General features: G+C 40.6%; 1 protein-coding gene across 1 annotated transcript; it reads left to right on the plus strand.

Annotated features, from left to right (window-relative positions):
* Positions 1-9,564: 9,564 nt before the first annotated feature.
* DCTPP1 (dCTP pyrophosphatase 1) lies at positions 9,565-16,180 on the plus strand. The gene is made up of 5 exons (XM_039330482.1): positions 9,565-9,695; positions 11,685-11,951; positions 13,444-13,565; positions 13,695-13,805; positions 15,185-16,180. The coding sequence occupies exons 2-5, from the start codon at positions 11,697-11,699 to the stop codon at positions 15,411-15,413; spliced, it is 717 nt and encodes a 238-aa protein (XP_039186416.1). The 5' UTR covers positions 9,565-9,695; positions 11,685-11,696; the 3' UTR covers positions 15,414-16,180.
* The last annotated feature ends 1,446 nt before the right edge of the window (positions 16,181-17,626 follow it).

Consider the following 17,626-nt stretch of genomic DNA (forward strand, 5'->3'; position numbering starts at 1 on the left):
TCTCAATTACTTTGGGCAGCTTACAATTAAAAAAATATATTAAAATTAAAATGCTAAAAATATTTTACAATAAAAAAACATTAAAAAAAAAAGAAATATGTCCTGACACTGTGTGGATCTTATTACTTTTTGTTGTTGCTTTTATTATTTTATTTTAATCACTATGTATGTAGACTTTTCATATTGTATAATCATTAGTATATTTTGTGGCTTGATATCTTTTTAATTAAAACTCTATAAGCTAAAATAAAAAAAAAAGCTACAATAGGCCAATTTATTGTGTAAAATTTTTATAGCACTACAGCCGAAGCTTCTCAACTTAATTCAAAGTATCTTCTTCAGTTGGACTTGAATAAAGTTTACCTGGAATAAATCCTTTAGAAGTTGATTGGAATTTCTTATGAAAACCTCTTTATGGACCTGGTCTGTTGGCTCAGCATCTGATAATTGAAGCTGAAGTCAAAGTACAAACAAATAATCCCTAACTTTACAAACTGTTTCTGGAAAGGAATTCTCACAGAATTGTCCTCTGCAATACACAGAACTCACTTTTCCCCACATTTTTACTGACTGCTGTAAACTAAGGAGAAATTAGTGTAGTTGCGGGACTAATGTGACATGCAAAAATTAAGTTTACAAATTAGTGTTTCTCAACCTTGGCAACTTTTTTATTGAAAATTTTTTAAAAACTTTTACAGAGACAGAAAAAAAAACAATAACAACAACAACACAAAAAACAAACAAACAAACAAACAAAAACAATACAACCCTCCCCCAACCCCCCCCAAATCACCCCCTCCCTCCCCCCCCAGCTTTCCAGAGCAGAATATAGGCTTAATTAAAAGAAATTAACAAAATTATAAGATAATTAAGAACAAAATATATATGAATACAGAATTATAAACCTTAAAAAGAAGAAGTATTTAAAAAAGAAAAGAAAAGAAAAAGAAAAAGTAGAGTTTTTATACAAATTATAAAAAAGCTAAATGGTATTTTTTCATATCCAATTTAAATTGTATAAAATTTATCCATTTTTCCCATACAGCAAAAAATTTCTCTTGCGTTTGCTCTTTTAAGAAAGCCGAAATCTTTGCCATTTCCGCCAAATAAGATACTTTAAAAAACCACTCTTGCAAAGTAGGCAAAGATTCCTTCTTCCAATATTGACCTACTAACAGCCTTGCGGCTGTGATCAAATTCAACATCAATATAACTTCCTTAGCATCACAATCAGTAACAATACCAAGCAAAAACAATTGTGGAGTAAATTTTACCCTCTTTCTAAAAATTCTCTGAATGTTCCACCATATCTTAATCCAAAAAGCTTTTATATTTTTACACGACCACCAAATATGATAATAAGTGGCATCCAAACAACCACATCTCCAACATTTAGGCTGTAAGTCAGGATACATGAGAGACATCTTTTGTGGATCAAGGTGCCATCTATAAAACATTTTATAAAAATTTTCCCTTAAATTCTGGGCTTAACCTTGGCAACTTTTAAGATAATAGAATAACAGAGTTGGAAGGGACCTTGGAGGTCTTCTAGTCCAACCCCTTGCTCAGGCAGGAAACTCTATACCATTTCAGACAAATGGTTGTCCAATCTCTGCTTAAAAACCTCCAGTGTTGAAGTACCCACAACTTCTGGAGGAAAGTCATTCCACTGATTAATTGTTCTCACTGTCAGGAAATTTCTCCTTAGTTCTAGGTTGCTTCTCTCCTTGATTAGTTTCCATCCATTGCTTCTATCTTCAGGTGCTTTGGAGAACAGGTTGACCACTCTCTTCTTTTCATTCAACTCGACATACCCAATTCCTGCAACCGTTCTTCATATGTTTTAGCCGTTGGTCCTCTAATCATCTTTGTTGCTCTTCTCTGCACTCTGTGTGGACATGCTGGCTGGGGAATTCTGGGTTGAGGTCCATACATCTTAACACTGCCAAGGTTGAGAAACACTGGCCTAGATAAGCCGGTATGCTCAGTTGCTATTAAAAACATGACAACAGGCTCAGAGACAATCTACAATAAGAGATCACAAACCAAATTTCAGCCATCGTATCAGTCTGGCTTGCTGGTTAGAAAAAGCTCAGCCAGGCTATTTTGGCTGGGGATGAAGGCATCAGACAAAGTAAGTCTGATCATAATTTCCCCAATTTCCTCTGGTGAAAGATAAAGTATCCAAGTTGAGTTCAATCCTGATGACTCTGTGGCCACATTAGGGGTTTTTTTGGGGCAATGTTGCAGTCTCTCGTGGCCTTTTTCTAGGACATTTTCCAGTTTCACCCAGGAGGATGCTGGAAATCTCCTATCCAAGTTAAGGAGTCTGACACTGCAGTGCTGAAATCTGAGTTAGATCTGCCTGATATGACTTATCTCGGGACTATAGAGTTTAAAACAGGCAGGAGATCAATAACAAAGTTTTCTGGGAGAGAGAAGGAAAAAATGAGTTATTCACGCCCAACCTACTATTCAGGACTTGAGAACAATCACAATCCCGATATTGCTGGTCTACAACTCCTAGCAACCCTCAGGCTCTGACCTGCTTCCAGGGATGCAGTACTAAGCTTTTCAGAGATTACCCATCCCACAGCACCAGTTTACTAACATCTGATATTCTCCCCTCCCCTCAATATGCAAGCGCCTTAGCTGGGGATCCCACATGACCTTCGTTTTGACACCTGAAGTCTTCCCTCCCTGTTACTAGTTATTAAGAAAAGGAAACTTTAATTATTTTATTGAAATCAACATTTCTTTGGAGAGGGCAAATCAGCCTGTAGGGTTCCTATGGACTAGCTATACAGGAAGGCTGTAAATTGTTTTATAGGGAACTAAATTTCCAATAGAAGAAAAAATAATAAGTGAACTAATTTTTTATTTTCCTCCCCACTTGAATGTGTAAGAAGCAGTTTTTTTCTCTGCAAGGTGAAAGTTTCCAAAAGTGTTTCTACAATCTCCCCATCAGGCAGGATGGACATATAGCCACTAACAACTATTTTTCCTGCCTTTATTATTTTCACAAATACGTAAGTCAAGGTGGTGAACATATCCAACACAGTTTCCTCCTCCTATTTTCCCCACAACAACCCTGAGCAAGTTGGGATGAGACAACTGATAAGACAAACCACTTGTCTGAAATAGTGTAGACCGGATCTCCTGCTTGAGCCAGAGGGTTGGACTAGAAGACCTCCGAGGTTCCTTCCAGCTCTATTCTGATAGATTGAATGAATGAAAGCAACTGGCCCAGGAGCTTCCGGTGTGAGGCGACGGCGATGGCGGCTAGCTTTTAGCCGTCCAGCTGGGGAAGTGTCAGAGCCGCGGAGCGCAGCGTGCATCAGCTGGCCCGCGGCTCGAAAATCCCTTCCCGGGCAAAGGGAAGGGACAGAGAGTGCAGGGATAGAGGTAGAACCCCTGACCCCCCTCTGGATTTGTTTCTAGAGGGGGTGAAAGGAGTGTTCCCTCGGAGCTCCTGCTGATCTCCGCCTCCCATCTGTTTTTGCTTCCTAGGAAGCAAAAGAAACCGCCGCTTCTATCTCCGTGTTTATAGCATTCTGGTGAGTAATTTTTAAACGGACGGAGCAGTTTAAAGGATTTTTTGTTATAATTTAGGTGTTTATTTTTTTTATTTTTTGATTTCTACTATTTTTCCTCCTTTTTTTGTTATATTAGTGAAAGGATTTAAGATGGCGCTTTGAAAGTGTCGGAGTTTTTTTTTCCTTTCTCGTTTGTTTTACTTTCCCTTTTTAAGGACTGGTTTTTGCTTTTACTTTTGCTTTTGGCTTAGAATTTTTTCTTTTGAATTGTTTGCTCTTTTATTTTTTATTCTTTGGATTTACTCTGGACTTTCAAGGACTATAGTTTGTCTCTTTTTAAAAAATTTTTTCTTTTTTTTCCCTCCTCCCTTCCTGGCTGGAGGGGAAAGGGAAGTGACAATTGTGCTTTTTAAAATGGCTTAAAAGAGGCAGCAGCCTTCCTCAATACCCAAGGTTATTTCTTCTCCTATAACTTCCACTGCACAGCTACAACAACAATCTAAACATGTACCACCGGCTCAGCCACCACCCTCCCCTCCTCTATCTGGACTTTCAGCACAAGAGTTTAGAGGCATAATGGGAGAGATTGTAGTTCAAATGAGAGAGGAAATGAATCAATTTGTCTCACAGATTAAATCAGAAATTAAATCTGATCTCAAAGAAGAGATAACGGGGATAAAGACTAAATTGCAAGAAAACAATAATGACTTACGACAAGATATACTGGCAGCTGTTTCAGGTTTGGCTACTGTGGTGGTTAAGCTCGATGCAAGGCTTGAGGAAGTGGAAGACAAAGTTGACTCTTTGGATGACAAAATTCAAGATGGGGAAAGGAAGGTGGACTCCTCACAAGAAGATATTTTGATGTTTCAGTACAGACAAATGGAGTATGCCCTGAGGATCAGAGGCCTCAAGGAAGATGTGAATCAAGATCTGGTGGAGGTGGTCCTTACTGATCTGGCGCTGGCCTTGGATATGGATAAAGGAAAATTACAGAGAGAAGTGGAAAAAATTTATAGGCTCAACTCCTGGATTGCTAAGCAGAAGAACTTGCCTAGAGATGTGGTGATTTATTTTACAAAGAAGTCCCTGCGGAATGAGATTATACAAGCTTTTTACAATAAAAGATTTCAGATTGCTGACCAAGATGTCATCATTTTAAAGGAAATCCCATCCAAAATTTTAAGAAGCAGGAAAGACTTTGCTTTTTTAACCAATGAGCTTAAAGCTAGATCGATGCCATTTAGATGGGAACTTCCGATGGGTATTGTTTTGAGCCATGCTGGGACACGCTACAGATTGAACACAGTTGACAAAGCTAGAGATTTTTATACTTCGGTCCTGGGTGCAGGCTCAACCTCATCTGGTCGGAAATCTCTGAGTGGCAAGGAAGTTGAGCAGCAATCTGAGGCATTAGATTTGGTTTCCGCTGGGATGATAGAAGCTGTAAAGCAACGCCAGACGGAGGTTAAAGAGCAGAGGATGACCCGTGCAGCCTATAAGCGTAAAGAGCAGGAGCAACGTAAAAAAGAGCCTAAAGAGAGTTCTCCTGGAAGTGCATCACCGCCGGTGGGAGGAGCAAGACCCAAGAGTTATGCAACACACGCAGCTCTTTCATAGTTTGATGGTGTCTTCTCCAGGCTGCGTGCCAAGGGAGATGGCAAAGTTTTTGACCTGGAATGTTAATGGATTGAATTCTCCTCAGAAACGCAAAAAAATCTTGTATTATTTGAAGCAACATACTAATGATGTTATTTGCTTACAGGAAACTCATATTTTACTTAAAGATCAGAAATATTTAGTTAATGCTCGTTTGGGATCTCATTTTATATCTTCTGCTCCTGGGAAGAAAGGGGGAGTTGTTATATATGTTAAACAAAACCTACCAGCTTGTCTGGTAGAATCAGATCCCCAGGGGAGATATGTGATGATTGAACTTGGTATTTATGGTAAGAAAATACTTATAGTTGGACTTTACGCTCCAAATCAACAACAGGAACAATTTTATAAGCAGTTACATCAAAAAATAACATTGCTTGATTATAGATCAGTGGTATTAATGGGTGATTGGAATGGTGTCTTAGATATACAAAGGGACAAGAAAGGTTCCTCTCCTTTTCTTAAACAACGTAACCAAGAGGAGAGAGACTTTACTTTTTTTTCTGATAGACACCAATCTTTTTCAAGAATTGACTTTTTCTTGATTACCACGGACTTGTATAATAAAGTAAAGAATGTTAAGATTTTTCCTAGATCACTGACGGATCATAGTCCAGTTTGGATGGAGCTGATTCAAGAGAAAGAGGAAAGAAGATCCTGGAGAGTTAATGAAAATTTGTTTAGACAAGAGAAGAATGTTCAAAAATTAAAGGAGTGTTTAAAGGACTATTTTGCTTTGAATATGTACAAGGGGACTTCAATGTCAATGGTATGGGATGCAGGTAAAGCATTTATGCGCGTGTTTTGATAAAAATGAATAATTTTTATAAGCGAAATCAGATTCAGAAACGTAGAGAACTTGAAGATGAAATTAAATTAAAAGAAAGGGCTTTGATTCTAAATCCTTCTGATGAAAGTACTAAAGAATCTGTAAAGTTATTAAGGTCACAATTTAATATGTTGATAGCAGATCAAGCTGCAACCAATTTATTATTTATGAAACAAAATACATTTTGTAATGCTAATAAGCCGGGGAGATGGTTGGCTTATCAATTAAGAAAGAAACAGAGACAGAGAATAATAGAGAAAATAAATTACAAGGGTAAACTAGTTTCTCAGAAGGAATTAATTAAAAATCTTTTTTGGATTATTATCAAAACTTATATAAATCTACTAATGTACAATTGTTAGATATAAATAAATATTTAGCTGAGGCAAGTTTTCCTAAACTGACTGAGGATCAGAAATATGAAATTAATGGCTTAATTACTAAGGAGGAAATTGCCTCAGCAATTCAACAATTGAAATTAGGGAAAGCACCGGGTACGGATGGGTTAACAGCTGTTTATTATAAAGCTTTAATGGAGGAGATGATCCAACCATTAAATGATCTTTTTAATGGTATCTTACAGGGTTTAGAGATTCCTCCTTCATGGCGTAGTGCCTTTATATCATTGATTCCAAAGGAGGATCAAGATCTTACTTTACCAAAAAATTATAGGCCTATATCTCTTTTAAACGTGGATTATAAGATATTTGTAAAAATTTTGGTAAATAGGCTTATGAGGGTGGTGCATCATCTTGTGCATAAAGATCAATCAGGGTTTATAACAGGAAGGTATATGAAAAACAATGTTAGACAAATTATTAATCTATTAGAATACTTAGATAAGAACAACCAAGTTCCTGCAGGGCTCATATTTTTAGATGCTGAAAAAGCATTTGACCAATTGAATTGGCATTTTATGCTAAGAGTAATGGAAGAAATGAATTTTGGTGAAAACATATTACAAGCCCTTAAGGTAATATATCAAAAACAAACAGCACAACTTATTGTTAATGGAGGTCTTTCGGAGGTTTTCACAATAGAGAAAGGTACTAGACAGGGGTGTCCTTTATCGCCCTTGTTGTTTGTTTTAACATTGGAAATATTATTGATCAAAATTCGAGAGTCTCAGGAAATTAAAGGAATATATGTTAATAAAAAAGAATATAAGTTAAGAGCTTTTGCGGATGACTTGGTTGTTACTTTGTCGCAACCTGATTATTCTGTAGTAAACTTATTACAGTTGATTCATCATTATGGCTTGGTCTCGGGTTTTAAGATTAATGTAAATAAGACCAAAATTTTACCTAAAAATATGTCTAGTCAGGAGAAGCAGATTTTGACTAACCTGACGGGTTTTGAGATTGTTAATAAGGTAAAATATTTGGGGGTGATGTTGTCTGTTTCTAATGTAAAATTATTTAAAAATAATTATGAAAGGTTGTGGGTCAGGGTACAGAAGGACTTGAAGAACTGGGAAAAGTTGCAATTATCCCTCATGGGAAGAATTGCAGTGATAAAAATGAATATTTTACCCAAGTTTCTTTTTCTGTTTCAAATGTTACCAATTTTGAAAAATGAGATTAATTTAAATGAGTGGCAGAAGGGTCTTAATAAATTTATCTGGGCAGGGAAAAAGCCAAGGGTTAAGTTTAAAATTATGCAAGACTTCCGTGAGAGGGGTGGACTTAAGGTACCAAATTTGAAATTATATTATGATGCGGTGGTTTTAACACTAATCAGTGATTGGGTAAATTTGACAAATTCTGAGATACTTTATCTAGAGGGATGGGATTTACTTTATGGGTGGCATGCCTATTTAATATTCAATAAAAAAATGGATTGGGCTTTTAAATCTCATATCTTAAGAATTTCTTTACTTAGGATTTGGAGAAAATATTATAAAAGTGATTTCAAAGTACCATTATGGGCTATACCTTGGCATGCGATAGAAGCAATAAAAAGAGGGGTTAAAATGGATATGGTGTCTTACAGACAGTTACTTAAATGGGATGGACAAAACTGGCAATTAAAATCACGGGAAGAGTTAGCGCAAGAAAACTTTATTTATTCTTGGTTCCAATATAGGCAATTATTAGACAGATGGAAGATGGATTGTAAGGTGGGTTTTCTTAGAGAAGATGAAAATCTTATCAAGCAAGTGAAGGATTCAAGACAAACCCACATTAAGAGAATTTATGCGGTTTTAGTTGAATTGGATTCAGAAACGGAACTAATTAAAGATTGTATGATAAGATGGGCGCAGAATTTTGGTGAGCCAGTCTCATTGGACACCTGGGAAAATATTTGGGTGAGAAATGTCAAATTTACACAAGCACAGAACTTAAGGGAGAATTTTTATAAAATGTTTTATAGATGGCACCTTGATCCACAAAAAATGTCTTATATGTACCCTGACGTGCAACCCAAATGTTGGAGATGTGGTTATAAGGAGGCTTCCTATTATCATATTTGGTGGTCATGCAGAGAGATAAAAGCATTTTGGATCAAAATATGGTGGAATATCCAGAGAATTTTTAGAAGGAGGGTAAAATTTACTCCGCAATTATTTTTGTTAGGTATTGTTACAGATTGTGATACAAAGGAGGTTGTTTTGATGTTAAATTTGATTACAGCCGCTAGGCTGTTAGTAGGACAATATTGGAAGAAGGAATCTTTGCCTACATTGCAGGAATGGTTTCTTAAAGTAGCTTATCTGGCGGAAATGGCAAAGATTTCGGCTTTCTTAAAGCAACAAACGCAAGAGAAGTTTCTTGTTGTTTGGGATAAATGGATAAAATTTATACAATTTAGATTGGGTATACAAAAATATTATATAGTTTTTTCATAAGTTTTATTTTCATATATATTATAGATAATCTTTTTATATATATAAATATAAAGTTCTTAATTTAATTTTTATTTTTACTTCTTAAGCCTATATTCTGCTCTGGGACGCTCAGGGGGGGGGGAAGGGAGGGGGGGGTTTTGGGAGGGGTGGGGGTTTTTTTTTTATATATATGTATTGTTTAGTTTTATTTTTTTGTATATGTTGTCTCTTGTTTTGTATTCTTTTTTCTTTTTTGTAAAATTTATAAAACTTTTAATAAAAAAAAAAAAAAAAAAGAAAGCAACTGGCCCAAAGCCACCCAGCTGGCTTTCAAAGCTAAGGCAGGATTTGAACTCACGGTCTCCCGCTGATTGATAGGAAAGGGGAAAAATAATAAAAAAGTGGAACTAAAAGGCTTGTATTGAGGCCATGCCTGCAGCAGATTAGTTTTATAAAGAAAAAAAAAATCTTTTAAAATCTTTTCTCCCCTCCCCCACATACTCCGCATACCAGCCTTTGTTTCCATCTACACTGTATTGTTTTCTTCCTTTTACTTAGATCTTCTCTGATTGGATGAAATCAGGCGCAGATCTCCGCCCTTCTAACTTCCTTCCTTTTTGATTGGTTACAGAACTCGGCATGTGTTTTGATGGCTTCCTTTGAGCGAACAGGGCTGCTGACGTCACAACCCTGCTAACCAATGAGAGCCCAGCGGACTGTCTCTTGTTGATTGGCGGAGAGACAGGGTGAACCCGGGAAAAAAAATCCCGCGTTCTAGCTGGAGCCTCGTGTGTTGTGGGGTGTCCTTGGGTGGCTCTCCAATCTGGGACCGGCAGAAATCCAGGTGGGTGCTGTTTTTTTTATTCATTTAGCACCAGACATACTGGGGGGGGGGTTAAGTTCAGTAATTGCACAGAAAATGAGATTTCATCCAGTGCTTAATTGAATTTCATAGAATTTATGGCTTGCGGAACTCCCTTTAAATTCTAGAGGGCAGCAAGACGTTAACCTCTCTGTTGCTATCTAATGATCGTCCAGGATTTTGCAGCCCAGATCCAGGAGTCCCGGTTAATGATGAGGATGATTTGTCTGCTAGCCTTAAAAAGTAGGATAAAAAAGACGGGGAGAAGAAATCAGCCCATTTAGTGGTTCTGCAGCTTCTGAGGCTGGAACTGATTTAGAAAAAGAAACATATTTTGGAGTGGTAAAAGGTGAAATCCTTGGAGCAAGGATTTATCTAGCCCAGTTTCCGATTCACCAGACAGCCCAGCCAAAAAGTTTTGGGAAGTCTGTATGATCTGGGGAAAAAAACCCTGAGAGTTTTGGGTTACATGCTAAATAGTGGTTTGCTTCATCATGGTTATTGAACAATCCATAGTTAGGTGGGTCCCTGCAAGGATTGATGTCACTGGTCATGATTTATCAACCACAGTACTGTATTTGGTATTATTATGGTAAGTCGAAACCAAACCTCCAGTGGTGGAGAAACCGATTGATATTCAGTTTCCTTTAGTTGTTTTACCTCAAAAGCTGCCATGGATTGTTTTAATGTCCTAATCTGCTTTATTCCTTGCATATGAAACTGCCACACAAGGGTTGCAAAGAAGTTGGTAGCCCATGGAATTAAATAAGAAGGGCATTTTGCTTCTGTTGCTGTGGTGATAGATGATCAGAAATCCCTCTCATTTGCTGAAAGTGCATCTTCCAAATGTTAAGGTTTTGAACCCTGCTTTTGAGGATAGCCTTCTGCATATGCTTAGAGGCATTCCTTCCTTGGGTGATTGAGATGTAAGCCCTCATACTGAAAGTAAGCCTTTATTCAGGGGATCAGCTTTGGAAAGTCTTGAACTCAGGTTAAGCCGAAATTTAAGGATGTAAGGATTAGTGAATTGGAGAAGTTTGGAAATTGGGATTAAACTGGATTTCTGCTGTCTTGGAAGCGTGTCTAAATGAACCAGAGAACTCTGGGGCAGCTGCTTCACCCAAGATAATTTTATGGCAAAGCTCCACTAGGACCAGACTCCATCCTGGCCTAACAGATGAAAAGGGAATATTGACATTCATCATCTCAGAAAAGGGCAATTTTTCCAAACCATAGGCCCAACATGGCCTTTAAGTGGAGTGCCAGGTATTGTGCTCTAAAAAGGTTAGGGATGGCTGGGATAAAAAAATGATTTGATTTCCATTTTTTATGTATAATTGAAATTAAATACGGTGATTATTCTCTAATTATATTTTTAATACTTTTCCAAAGTAAAATATGGTTAAAAACTAGAAGTTTCTGGAGGCCACATCTAAACTTTTGAGGATATTAAGAGTGCTCTGACATAGCAAAATATCCTATACCTATAGTACAGGTAGGCCTCAACTTACAACAGTTGTTTAGTGATCGTTCAAAGTTACAACAGCACTGAAAAAAAGTGAGTTATGACTGTTTTTCACACTTACAACTTTTGCAGCCTCCCCATGGCCGTGTGATTTATATTTGGGTGCTTGGAAACAGGTTCATATTTAGGATGGTTGCAGTGTTTTGGCGTCATGTGATCACTTTTTGCGAGCTACCAACCTGCAAAGGAGATCAATGGGAAAGCCAGATTCATTTAACTGTGTTACTAATTTAACAACTGCAGTGATTCACTTAACAACTATGGCAAGAAAGATCGTAAACTAGAGCAAAATTCACTTAACAAACTTTTGGCTTAGCAACAGGAGTTTTGGCCTCAGTTGTGATCGTAAGTACCTGTATTGATTTTTGATTTTTGTGTAGGAAATGTGTTACAGGAGAATGTCTGAAATAGTATCTCTTCTTTTTGGCAAACCACTTTCCCTCCAGGTGTAACTGATCATGGCATCATCAGAGAGGGATAAAGGGAAGGAAAAGGACTCAAATGCCCAGTTTCAGGCCATTGTAGGCAAGGAAGGGAGGACAGCCTGCCAGACCCGCAAACATGAAACGCGTGTAAATCCATCAGATTCTCAGCAGCATATGTCCGCCAATGCACAAGATAGCACCACAGAGTCTTCTGTGTCCCAGACTGGCGAAGAACTTAGTGTTTCAGAGGATTGTGGTCTTGCCAACAACATATTCAAAAGGACAGAGGTAACAGAGCTTCTGTTGTATTTGCTCATCCACAATCATTTGCTGCATCTTCACATCTATTGCACTGAGGCCTTAATTTATGTATTTATGCATCTCTCTCATTCATCATTAGTCTCATCTTCAGGAATTTCCTGAGCCTTCTTGATCTTAAGAATTTCTTGGGAGACTGTAAGAATTATTTAAAGCCACAGTTTTGAGGAAAGCGAATGAGAAAAGTTCATATGTGGTGCTAGACTATGATTTGTTTAGCCATAGTTTCTTGAGTAATTATGATTGGCAGTATGCAAAAACACTATGCTTAGACCAAGGCAATTATACAGTTAGAACAATCAGTGGAACAACCTGCCTCCAGAACCTGTGAATGCTCCAACAATAGAAGTTTTTAAGAAGAGACTGGACAGCCATTTGTCCAAAATGATATAGGGTTTCCTGCCTGAGCAGGGGATTGGACTAGATGACCTCCAAGGTCCCTTCCAACTCTGTTATTGTGTCATTCTGTTACATGGCAGCTTACTCTATAGACAAATCTGAACTCTGTGAACTATCTTGTCTCCTAGATACTGCCGGTTAGCTTGGGGCTCCAATGGAGAAGCATCACAGTGGTGATGATCGATTGATTAATAACAGATCCCACCTCCCCCCAGTCCTGCTCCCACCCTGCCCATCTTTAATTGGGCCCATAGTGTTTGCTTGTATATTAACTTACGTTTTTAGTTTATACAATTTTTATCTTTTATGACCGTAAGCTGCCCAGGGTTACCCTGTGGTAAAATGGGCACCCAATTATAAATAAATATATTTTATAAATAAATATTTAATTTAAAAAATCTTAACCAGTATCCAACAAATTGTGAATCTTTTGTTAACTGCAAATTGCCCTAAAAAACTGAAGTAGTGATTATAAGAAGCTGCGACCCATTATTGTTTTTGTTTTTATTTAATGCTCAGACACAGAAAGAGTCTATACCACAGAAAGATCCATTTTAAGTTTTGCTCTGCCCTCCACTTCAAGCATACCTCTAACTCAGTGGTTCTCAATCTGTGGGTCGGGACCCCATTTGGGGTCGAACGACCATTTCACGGGGGTCGCCAAACAACGCAGTCCGCCATTTTTCCCCCTTTTCCTTAGCTTTGCTACTCCCTTTTATTCTATTGGCTTTTGAAAGCCAATAGAATAGACTCTCTTGAATAGAGTCTAATTCTATTGGCTTTCAAAAGCCAATAGGAATTGTCCAGGTTGTCTCTGCCCTGCTAAGCCTGCCAAAAGTCCCATTCTGCAAACGGTGCTGCACTACTTGAGTAGTCCTTGACTTATGACCGGTTGAGTAGTCCTCGACTTACGACCGGTTGGGTGTCGCGGCATTAAAAAGGTTGAGAACCATTGCTCTAACTTCTTATTATCCAGTTGTAAACAGGCCATTGTAAAGGAGCGGGACCATTCTCTTATTCCCAACCAGTTAAATATTGACTTTACTCTGATTTTCCTTGCCAGGCCTTGTACACCTGCCCAACGAAGATGAACGAGGGAAAAGTAGATGAGGCAGTAGTGACTAATGGGCCCAGCGCATCTCAAGCACCATTTCAGTTTAGTGCCAATCCCACTCTGGAAGACATGTGAGACACCCCTTTATATCACCCCACTTACCCCTAATTCATGCCGCTTCCCCTTTTTGGAGGGGGTGCATATGAAAGATCTCTCCCTCTGCGGCCTTCTCATCTTCTCTTCTACTTTGTCTCCTGCAGTCGGAGGCTCCAGTCGGCCTTCGCAGCTGAGCGGGACTGGGGGAAGTACCACCAGCCTCGGAATCTGCTTCTTGCTCTGGTTGGGGAAGTTGGGGAGCTGGCAGAGCTCTTGTGAGTATAACAGTCTGTGGAGTGGGGGGAAGAAATGGGGAGGTAGATCCAGAAATGCCTTCTTGGGGACCATAAGAGTCCCACCCACTAGGACAGACATGTCAAACACAAGGCCCAGGGGCCGGATGCGGCCCGCGAAGCCATCCTGGAAACAATGAGGGAATGGCCCCTCCTGCCTTGGCCCTGGCCCAGGCCAGCCGGGAGCCAATATACAATTTTGTGGTGGCCATCTATGCTGAAACACATTCAGTCTTAGCTCCACAAGGCCGTCTGGAACCAGTGAGGAACCAGCCCCTGCAGTGTCAGCCCTGCCCCCGGGTGCATGCTGGGGAGGTGTCACCCTTTGTGAGGAATGAAGAAATGCACCATTGCCTGGAAGTGGCCAGCAAATGGCCCTCACCTACTTCACATATCCGGCTTGATGGGCTCCAGGGGAGGGGTTTCGTCAGGCAGTGAGGCTCCTCCAGTGGACCATGCCTTGCCCTGGTCCCACCCCCTTCTGCCAGAGACCCTCAGATCTGTCCCATTCCTGCCCAGGCCACCATAGGCACCCAACGCGAATGATGTAGAGCTGGCCATGCCCACCCAATAGGCCACACACACCCCGAGGGGAACCGCAATGCTGATGCAGCCCTCAATGAAATTGAGTTTGACACCCCTGCACTAGGAGTTAGGCAATGCAGAGAAGCTTTCCTTCTGCTAGTTCAGTGGTTCTCAACCTGTGGGTCGGGACCCCATTTGGGGTCGAACGACCATTTCATGGGGGTCGCCAAACAACACAGTCCACCATTTTTTTCCCACTTTTCCTTAGCTGTGCTACTCCCTTTTATTCTATTGGCTTTTAGTTTAATTCTATTGGCTTTCAAAAGCCAATAGGAATTGTCCAGGCTGTCTCTGCCCTGCTGAGCCCGCCAAAAGTCCCATTCTGCAAACGGTGCTGCACCAGTTGACTAGTCCTCGACTTACGACCAATTGAGTAGTCCTCAACTTACGACCGGTTGAATAGTCCTCAACTTACGACAGGTTGGGGGTTGTGGCATTAAAAAGGTTGAGAACCATTGTGCTAGTTCATGACCGCAATAAAGTTATTTAAATTTGAACATTGTAGGTTTCCATTGTCCTCTCCCTCTGCAGTTTAATTCGGGAAAAGGGTACTTACAACCACAGTTGGGACCAGAATTTAATTGCTAAACAAGGTAGTTTTTAAGTGATTCAATTTTCCGTGGATATTGGCTTGTCAAGGTTAAAAAAAACTCTGGTTTAGCATGAGAAGAGAATCTCCCTCAGGTTTTCTCTCCCCTCTTCAATCTGGCTCTATCTAGGCTGTTTTTTGCACTCAATGCTTTTGTCTGTTTTTTTTTGTTTGTTTGTTTTTTTAGCCAATGGCGGGAAGAAGCTCCCGAAGGCTTACCAGGGTGGAGCCCATTGGAGCGTGAAGCCCTTGCTGATGAGCTCAGTGATGTCCTCATTTATCTGGTTGCCCTGGCAAACAAGTGCCATGTGGACCTCCCTACGGCTGCTCTCCGTAAAATAGAGAAGAACCGCCTCAAATACCCAGCCAAGCGGGTCTATGGTTCCTCCAAGAAATACACGGAGTATCAGGAATAAGTATGGAGAGAACCTCTTCCTGGATGGAGAGAAGAAGAATCACTCTGTGGCTTCCAGAAGATGCTCTTTTCACGGTTTATGACTTCTTTGGGATGAGCAATTCAAAGATAGACCAATGGACCTGTTGTAGAGATTCAGTTTTTGATCCTTTGCCCTGTCTTTTCTTTTGCAAAGTTGATCTGGAGAACCTGTGACCATTTGCAATTCCATCACTCTGAGACCGTGTTGGCCAAGAACTGGAGTCCATCCAGATTCTCCATCCCAAACCTCAAGGGTTGCAGATGGATGTACGGGAGTGCAGAGAAATTTCTCTGGGGGGGAGATAAAACATAAATGTCCCATTGGCTGTGGAAAAAGTTTACAGAGAGAAATACATGCCCCCCTCCTCGTGGAGGTGTATCAAGCATAGAAGTGCAAGGAATTTTTATAAACTCTGCTTTCTGAGTGAGGCTAGATTCTTCTCTCCAGCTTATGGCTGTAGTTTTAGTTTAGTTTTTAGAGAAAAAAAGGTGGCCACCATTTTGGCCTGAAGAATTGACGATTTCTTCTTGACTGCACATTCTTTCCAGTAGAATTGCCCACCTCAAAGTGTAAATTACACCTCATTTGGTATCCACTTTGGTCTTAAAAACAAACGCGAAGGGCTTCTCTGAGGGAAGAAATGGTGGGAAGCTGAAGAATGAAATGGCTGTGGGGGTTTTCCTGCCCAGACTGGCAACATCACAAGGCTGTCGTCGTAAAATAATAAAAATTTCAAGAGGTTGTTAGATACGCCTTCTCTGTGTTGATTCATTTGCTCCTACCGAGTCGGCAGAAAGGACGAGTGATGTCATGATGCAAATGTGTCATCCTTTTATAAACACGTGACAGTACAATGTATAGTCAGCACATGCGTGTGATATTGCAACACCGGTGCAGAAACAATGAAGCACGCGTCATGAGGTGGGCGCACAAATGTCATAATGTGGGAGATACTATGGATAGAAATGGATACCTGTGTTTCTTCTTCAGCACTTTAGTATCCCCTCCATCATATTTCTATTCTTGCCCAATCAACCATCCTGCTGATTCTGCCTATTACAGGTAGCTCTCAACTTAAAAACACAATTGGAACCAATTTCTGTTGCTAAGCAAAGTGTAAGTGAAGTGTGCCAGGTTTTATGATCTTTTTTGCCATGATTTTTTTCGTGAATTACTGCAGTTGTTGAGTAACATGGTTGCTAAGTGAATTTGATTTCCCACATTGACTTTGCTTCTCAGAAGCCAATTGGGAAAGTTTGGCCATGGGACACGGCAACCATAAATAGGTGCCAAGCATCCAAATTTTGATCACATTACTGTGGAATCACTGCAACAGTCGCAAGTGCAAGGACTGTTCATAAGTCACTTTTCTCACTGCCGTTGTAACTTCAAACAGTTGCTGAACGAAGGTTGTAAGTTGAGGCCTACCTTTATAGTATTAAGCCAAGAATTAAAGAGTTATTTTTCCTAGGGCAGTGATGGCGGGCCTTTTAGAGACCGAGTGCCCAAACTGCAACCCAAAACTTATTTATCTCTGGGTGCCAGGTGGGCGTGGCCCACTGGGTGGGTGTGGCTGTGGTGGTCATGGCAGACGGGTGTGGCCAAGGTGGGCGTGGTCACCTCGATGTTGCTCATGGGGAGGGATGCCTGTGGGGGCTGGGCAGGGTTGGGGAGACCCAGGGGATCTGGCAGGTGGGGCAGTGGGCAGGAAGGTCCTGCAGGGTGAGGTGAGGCAGGGTGGGGGTGCCATTGTTACAGGGCAAGGCGAGGCAGGGTTGGGGCGGCTGCTGCCTGACACCATCGGCTCCCTCACACAAGCCAGCGAGCGCATGGGAGCCGACAGTGTCCGTCGACTGGCACACTCAGGCTCCGTAGCCCACCACCAGCAGTTCAGAGAAGCCACCTCTGAGCTGGATGGACGGCTGACAGCTGAGGAGGCGATGCAGTGAGTCCTACCTGGGAAAAGGAGAGCATACAAGGCCAGGAAGAATGGGACGGGGGGAAGGGAAACCAGCTGTGGCCACATGGGACCTCGGCGAGTTAGTGGGTGGCTGGTTGAAGAGAGACGGTTGCCATCTCCGGTGCATGGCGCTTGTGCCCACAGAGGGCTCTGAGTGCCGCCTCTGGCACGCGTGCCATAGGTTCGCCACCACTGTCCTAGGTTCATCTTTTTGTGGCTTCTTACCAATGAC

Source organism: Crotalus tigris, unplaced genomic scaffold (genome assembly GCF_016545835.1).
Source record: "Crotalus tigris isolate CLP2741 ecotype Arizona unplaced genomic scaffold, ASM1654583v1 scf7180000024427.8105951120:4207309, whole genome shotgun sequence".
Lineage (NCBI taxonomy): Eukaryota > Metazoa > Chordata > Lepidosauria > Squamata > Viperidae > Crotalus > Crotalus tigris.